Here is an 8,264-nt window from a genome sequence, read left to right as displayed (position 1 = left end):
AATGCAAAACAAGTTTCAGTGTCTTTCATCAGGCTGCAGTGTCTTCTAATGTTGCACAGTGCAGTGCCATTGCCCAACGACCATGCACCACTATTTATATGTGCGGCAGGTCTAAACTGGTATATCCACATCCAGCTGCTATTTCCACACGCTGACTTTTGACATAAGATGAACTCAAGGGTAACATGTTCAATAGAAATGGAGAATTCTGGCGATACTGTATTACCCGTTTTCACCACACTTGCCACTCGCCAGACTATCCAAGGGAATAAGAATTTGGTCTGAGCCGACCTGCCAGGATAAAAAGGTTAAGTAAAAATTGTTAAAATAAGTAGTAAATAAATCTAGTCTCTCTGATTGTTTCTTTATGAGGATAAAGAATGGGCCGTGGTGTGGATGTGTGTTCAGACTCCACTGGGGCTGTTAATGATTATGCAGTTAGTGATGTCACCTTCTATAACTGATTTGCAAATACTCGATTCCCTTTACAGATCGACAACTGTGCAGCTCCTCCATTTGACCAAAGGATTTTGTCATGGTAACCATCACAGGTTGGGAAGAGGCGTTTGAATGATTGTCTTTGTCTCAGAGCAATATCTATATTAATGATTAAACTGTAAGCTTTATGCTAATCCATTAACACACACGCTCTTCTGAAAACTGTCATTATACCATAGCAAATGGCACTGTGACACATTGAGCTCTAGAGAGAGTGGCTTTGTGAAAGGAGCCTCTGTACCAGAGGAGGAGTTGGGAGAGGAAGATAATGAAGATGGCCTGAAGAAATTAAATGGGGGAGGAAAATGCATTATACTAAATAAATTTCAGGGGAAATCCCAAATAAATTAGAGGATCATATTAACATGGGGAGATGCAAAGGCACATTTAAACCTCTGGTCTCCGGATTAATGTTTTTATGAAATTAGAGGATGGTGTATAGTTTGATGTTGTCAAGGTTTGAGGAGTGTCAATTTCATAATGTCCTTTAGACTGGTTTGAATGCATACGTATGAGATAGCAGACATGGGTCAAATATCCACACTACTGTGTTTGTTAAATTACTTAAAGAGGCAATCTGGGATTGGTACATCAATTTTTTACTTTTAAATGAATGATATAGTTATCATATATATATATGATTCTTGAAGAATATAACTTCATAAGCCTCATGAGCCTAGTTCAATTGTCTTACCCCTTCAAAGCCCAAATAATAAGCTTGTTTTACTCCATTGTTTGCACAATGTAAATGAAAACAAACACTATATTGATTCAAAACATGGTAAAAGCAATAATTTCATATGGATGGTCAGTCCTTGCATCCATGTCTATGAATTTGAGAGCAGTAACATTTCGCCAACACCATCCGTCAGCTGTTTACCAACAAACAGCCCTTTGTTGCTTTTTGTATCCCAGATTGCCCCTTTAAAAGTGTTTAAAAGTGAGGTATACTCAATTCATTTTGGGACTATCCCATTAGTTCCATTGTAGCAGCAGAACCAAATCAAGCACAGTTCAAGAAAGTGTCTGACCTACTGTATGTAGTTGACCAAGGTCTGCCAGACAGCGGTGTGAGTATAAACTACATTATGATTCTGAGGACCACAATGTAAATAAGCCCCGGACTTTACTGTATTATCCTTAGGGTTAGACATGATTTTATTCAAGTACATGGTAGGATTAATATGTATGTGTCCTTGCTTTTAAACTAAACTAAACTAAAGATCATGTTCTTCATCATTACGCGGTGTGGCTGTGTTCACCATGGCCTCCATTAAAAGATTTGAATCAGTGAAACCGAGAAGAGGTGGAAATGTCTGGGAGAGCTAATGGAATTTTACGAGTGAGCAACGAGGAGTCACTGGACAGGAGTGGGCTGGGAGCACGGGCCTGGCGACCAAAGGGGAGTTTCTGGGAAGGATGTTAATATAGCCCTTTGCTGTATGCCAACATCCCATTAATCATTTGGAGTTTTAGTAAAGATGCTATCCAAGCTGTTTAGATTTTTTTTTAAAAAGAAACGTCATGGTGTAAACCAGGAAAGCCATTGAAATGACTGTAAACTAAAACTACGAGTGAACCACCCATACTCAATTTACTATTTTAAGTTTGTTTAACCCTCACTGAAAATGCATCACAGTAGCAACGTATTGAAGAAACGCTCAATAAGAGAGTTGCAGGACAAATATGCTTAGAGCAAGTAGACACATTATGCACTAACTACCAACCAGAGAGAGGTATACCATGTCTAGAACAGTAACGACCCAGGTTGTGAAAATACCACTAGGCTCCCATACGCATTTCAAACCTCTCATGCCATCGTCGGAATATGTGCAAACGTCTCAAACACACATATTCAGCGCGGGTAGGTGTCCTATAGCCTTGAGGATATGTCACATTTAAAGCTGTCCATGACGTCAACCGTCATCAGTCACAGTGGGGCTGTATATTTAGAGTCTGGGTGTCCTGTAGAGAGGATGGATGGTATACCAGCTCAGAGGCCTAGGACACGGAGAACCTCCAAAAACACCCCCAAAAATAACCATGTTGTGAAATACCTGAATAATAGAGTCATGCATGCCCTATTTGTTCATCAGCATACACTACCTGGTTTGGTTTGGATACAGGCATCAATTATACATTGCTTTACACGTCCTCAACATTTATTAACAATTTATACACAGGACGTTGTGTAACACATTTGTTTACTTTCAGGAACAGAGTGAATGTGCAATTAGATTCACCATTAGAGCAGATACGATAGTGGTGAAAATGCTGATATTTTCCCATGTGATATTCCTTTCAGAAAAGGCAAATGATGGATTATTAAATTATTATCCATCAAGGTAATAGAGCAGTGTGTCAATATCCATACAACATTTCACAGGTGACATAACATGCCCATAACCACGCTCCCATTCACCTCTTTCGCTAAGAAGAACGATCCCTGCTTAGGATAAATAATGACTTATTTCAGGTGTTATGGTGTGTCTCATAGATATCATACTGCCACCCTGTGGTTGGATACAGTAATCACACTTGTCGCCACTGCCAACTGTAGCACATGGTCTATTTTAGTATAGTATCCATGGTGATTTGTAGTATAGTTATGCTATTGCTACAGTATATTGTATAGTGTATTTGAGACAAATAAACATCAACAAATCACAGACAAATCTATAATGGGAGCATCCCAAGCAGTCGAGAGCAATCTTCAACGTTCCCCCGACTAAATCTCCCCATCCTCTGATCCTGGATATTTGACATGTGTGTGTTTGATATTTGATACAGTATGTGTGTGTGTGTGTGTGTGTGTGTGTGTGTGTGTGTGTGTGTGTGTGTGTGCGTGCGTGCGTGCGTGCGCGCGCGCGTGTGTGTGTGTGTGTGTGTGTGTGCGTGTGTGCGTGTGCAAGTTCATGTGTGTGCATGTGTATGTGTGTATGTGTATGACCTAAACAACACTCAGGATTGGTAAGTCTACTCAAGCAGAAAAAAAGAGCTGTTTGCAGTACTGAAGATAAACCATTCCATCATCTGACATGTGGGGTTAATGAAAACATGGAGCATCTCTTTGGCAAGACTGAGACCACCCAGGAATCCATCCCTCATTGTTATGGCTAACTGCTCAATGACATGTCAGGCATGTCACTGTATGAATAATGAAATATGCAACCAAGAGGAAATACTGAAGTTGATGAAATATTTATTCCAACCCTACAGATAAGGCTGAAGACAGGGTCATGTTTTACAATGAGCTGCAAGCCTTATCTTTTTGAAATCTGGGAGCACTGCCCCTGTTTTCATCAGATGCTATGGGAAATAACAAAGGAGTCTATGGAGTTTCAGACTCATGCAGTGATATTTACTGTGTCATGAACACCCAAGTGTTACAAGGCAAAATTATGAGTTATATTATTATGCTCCATTCAGCAGTCTTTTAATCAAATATTAAATAAGGATACTAATATATCAGTCTCTCATGGATCACGTTGCCTCAAAAGAAGATCGGAAATCTAATTTGGAATAATAGGACTGTTATTAACATCAGGGAGAGAAATCTCCTGGGGAGTAAATTAAGGAAAATGTCAAATTTCATTACCATTCATTAGCACCCAAATGTCAAAGGAAAGGCCATGGATATATGACTCTAAGATATTAAACTTCCCCCCAAATTTAAAATGAAATAAAGACTGGGGCATAGCAATTCATACTGAAGACCTGTGGATGCACATATTGGCCAATCAAAACATGTTTTCCTTGACTTGGAATAATCAAAGGTCTTTCTAAAGTATGGATTGAGAGTCATCACTTTTGTACTGTACATATGTGAATACACTGTACATGGAAATGCGAGGTGAGTGTCTGTACTAGCCAATATAATATCATCGTCATGAATGTAAGTTCAAGGGAAAAAACATATTTGACTGTAAGTACTATTTGATAGGCAAGAATTCATCCTTTCTGTTGGAAGCTAATGGCTCCCATGTTTATTGCAAGATTAAAGGAGGACATAGCTGGACACAGTTCTTATCAGTATGCCTTCAGATTGTTATGGCTTTGTACCATGGTCTAACCACAGTAGTCTAAATATACTAAATGTCCCCTAAGTCCTACCTAATTTCACTTCATTCCAGATGATGCATTTCTGTGTATTCGAGACATGGTGAGTTATTCTGAGAGAAAAAAATGTCTGTGAAAGATTGCATCTTCTGGACCTTATTTGGTTCTATGGTTACAGCAAATACCGTCATCCTGAGAAACATTTCACAAGTCTGTGGTGCCCCCCCCCCCTCTCTCTCTCTCTCATGATGTTTCAAAAAGGGGTCTTCGGCCGTCTCTGTAGGAGAATCCTTTGAAGAACCCTTTTTGGTGCCATGTAGCCAAGAAACCCTTTTTTTTCTAAGAGTGCGCAGCCCTCGGATCCAGATCCTCGCTCCACGTCGCCACTCTCTGGTCTCCCGTCTGAAGCCGACTGGTTGCACAGAAAGGCCCTCCACTAGTCTCAGCCACCACAGCCGACATGCCAATTACAAGGTTATTTTTAAATTCCAGCTTAACCATGAAGCCCCCCAAAATAGAGCTTAAATAACATGGTGTCAAATATCCCTCTCTGCATGGCACTACACTGTTGTAGGCAGCATGGGCCTTCTAAAGATGTTTGCCCTCAGCGGCATACAGTACCCACAATGCAGCTGTACACCCACAAGCCACAGACTAGGACCAATGTTGATGAGAGCTACAGTTGTGACAATGTATTGATATAGTTTATAGATAATGGAAAGGCTTTTTGGTATGCAATACGATGGCAAAACAAAGGCCAGAGTTCAGCGGCACAAATGTGTAGGCACATCTGTCAAAATGCCTGGATAAAATGACAGTAGCTCTGATGGTATGTGGGATGCTTCTCTTATTTCTGCTGAGATCTTCATATCATCTGCTGGTTGGTACCTTGTGGATTCATTGAGTACATAATTATCATACTAAGGTGAACATTACATTTTGATTAAACAGATCAAATCTGTGTTGGACATTTGTCATACTGAGCTCATTATTGCATCAAGATTCAGGAATGATATGGTTGACTTTATTACGGCGTTAACGTTAATAAAGGAATGACAACGCCAAAGGGACCGTTTTGTTCTCACAGTCAGACATTTGGTAAATGGGATGCTTCTCCCAAAATGAACCAGTTTGCTTCCAAGAACCTAACATTTTCCTTCTGAAACCAGCCAGCTGTAACGTGATGGAAAACCAGAAGGGTGAGTCCACCACTCTCTACTTCAGCAGAAAAAAAGACAGAAAATTGAGATGTAAGCACTTTTTTTACCAGAGTCAACAAAACTATGGAAAATCCCTTGCCAAAGACTGAGTCATATTTCTGTGGCCTTTCAGACAGCAGGACTATTAAGATATCTATCAAAACACCAGATCTCTAGAAGGAGTTACTGCAGAGAAGACGTTCTGAGCATCAGTTTGCAGCAATGTTGACCCTTGGCCTATGCAACTTTATCCAGTACACATTGTACATTCCTTAATGTCACGTATTCTATATCATATTGTCTGTCTAACTATATAATGTATAAATACACACTTATTGTTTATAATTTATAATGTATAAATATGCACTGATTTACACTATGTAAACCAACTCCAAGTCAATATGAACACTGCATGCCAAAAATATGTGGTCAATGTACACTCACCGAACACCATGTCCATGATGACATGATTGCATCACGCAATTCCTGTAGATTTTTCAGGTGCACTTTCAAGCTGTGAATCTCCCGTTCTACCACTTCCCAAAGGTGTTGTATTCAGATTGTATTGTATTCAGATCCGGTGACTGGAAAGGCCACTGAAGAACACTGAACTCATTGTCATGTTTATGAAACCAGTTCGAGACGACTTTTGCTTTGTGACATGGTGCATTATCATACTGGAAGTAGCCATTAAAAGATGGGTAAATTGTGGCCATGAAGGGATGCACATGGTCAGCAACAACACTCAAACAGACTGTGGCATTCAAGTGATGATTGATTGATATTAACGGGCCCAAATTGTGCCAAGAAAACATTCCTCACACCATTACACCACCTCCACCATGAGAAGGTGTACAGGTGTTCCTAATAAAGTGTTCAACGAGTGTATTTTGCCATTGGCAACATGGCAAATTACCTGGTGTAATTTCACATGTTCTCACACAACGGCCCTGAGATGAGAACTATAAGGTATGGAATTGAGTGAAAGATGCAACCAGAAGGTAAATTCAGGCTCAGACTTGCAGCTGAGTTTGCTACAATGCCTTTTTTTTATTAACACTGTTCAGTAGCTAAGAGACAGGACATGATAGGTGTGACCTGATTTACAGTGTATTGGACTTAATACACTGAACTTACACAACACACTTTCGTTAAAAGTTCAGAAATGTACGTTTTGCTTTGTATCCAGCAGAGCGTACCACTTTTTAATTAACACCGTTCAGAAGCTAGACACAGCACACAATAGGTGTGAACTGATCTACAGTATACTAAATTGGATACACTGAACTTACTGGATACACTTTTCAGTGTTCAAGTTTCAAGTTCAGAAAGTTCGATAAGTTTTGCTTTACATCCAACGGTGCGCTGCCTGTGGTTTCTGCGTAGAACAGTCAATGAAAGACGCCCTTTCGTGACACAGTTAAGACACATTTTGACCCAATCAAAGTACACAATCTTTATCCGTAAACAAACAACACTGTACTCACTGTGTTGTCTGCTGGGGGCTTCTCAAACATCCTCTTCAGGCTGTCCAGAGGAATGTCAAACCTCTCGATCGTTTTGCTGACCTGCTGGTCCTCTCGGAGCACTTGGTCGTCCGTGGCTTCTGCCTGTGGGCCAGAGAGATACGAGGAAACGGAGCCCGAGGTCGCAGACTCACCACTCACCACCTCCTCTCCATTTCCTGATTGAATTTCCATTGTTGCAGAAACCGTATCCCTCCTTTCCTTTAGTTAGGCGCTCAGAAGGGAAGTCTATTGTGTGAGGTAAAAGAGAGAAAGAAAGAGAGAGAGGGAGAGATAGAGAGAGAGAGAGAAGTGTGTGGAGTTGAATGGGGCTTCCCTCTCTGTTGTGCTCTGACCCTGTGACTACTCTAGACACAGCAGGCAGACAGATGTACAGCAGAGTGGCTGGCCTCGACTGAAAGTTTGAAGAGAGAGAGAGAAGAGAGAGAGAAAAAACTGTTTCCCTGTGAACTCATATACACACACAAGCACACCGGTTTGGGTCTTGGATGCAGCCCACAGTAACCTCATCTACATAGCTATGTGGGGGAGAAATTCACAGTGAGTTTTTGGAGTGTGTACAGTATGTGTGTGTGTGTGTGTGTGTGTGTGTGTGTGTGTGTGTGTGTGTGTGTGTGTGTGTGTGTGTGTGTGTGTGTGTGTGTGAGAGAGAGAGAGAGAGAGAGAGAGAGAGCAGAATGCCTGCAATCTCAACAGAACTTCTCCCATAAACACAGATGGTCCTATTCAATCAAAACCTGAATTCAAGTGTCTTCTTATGGTTCAAACAAAAAGTACCTTTAATGTTATCTTGGAAATCAGGACACAAGGAAACCTGGAAACTGGTTTTGATTGAACAACCCCCTCCTTTGCTAAGACTAACACCCTGGCCAGGCTGACAGGAACAGGAAACAGGAGTTGAGACCCTGGGTTGACAGGCAGCGTGTCCGCCCTCTTCACCCAGCAACCCCAGACTTGGCCGGTGGAAATGGAAATCCTATTA

At 41.0% G+C, this 8,264-nt stretch overlaps 1 protein-coding gene across 1 annotated transcript in view; it reads right to left on the bottom strand.

The window, feature by feature from the left end:
- The window catches only part of xirp2a (xin actin binding repeat containing 2a), a 35,552-nt gene extending 28,043 nt beyond the window's left edge, over positions 1–7,509 (bottom strand). Inside the window, exon 1 of the mRNA XM_083685062.1 lies at positions 7,244–7,509. Coding sequence (XP_083541188.1) covers positions 7,244–7,456 — 213 coding nt within the window. The 5' untranslated portion in view covers positions 7,457–7,509. The remainder of the gene's footprint in view (positions 1–7,243) is intronic.
- Positions 7,510–8,264: the final 755 nt, after the last annotated feature.

Source organism: Argentina silus (genome assembly GCF_951799395.1).
Source record: "Argentina silus genome assembly, chromosome: 14".
Classification (NCBI taxonomy): Eukaryota; Metazoa; Chordata; class Actinopteri; order Argentiniformes; family Argentinidae; genus Argentina; species Argentina silus.
Note: the sequence above shows the minus strand (reverse complement) of the source record. Positions and strands in the feature narration are given on the sequence as shown.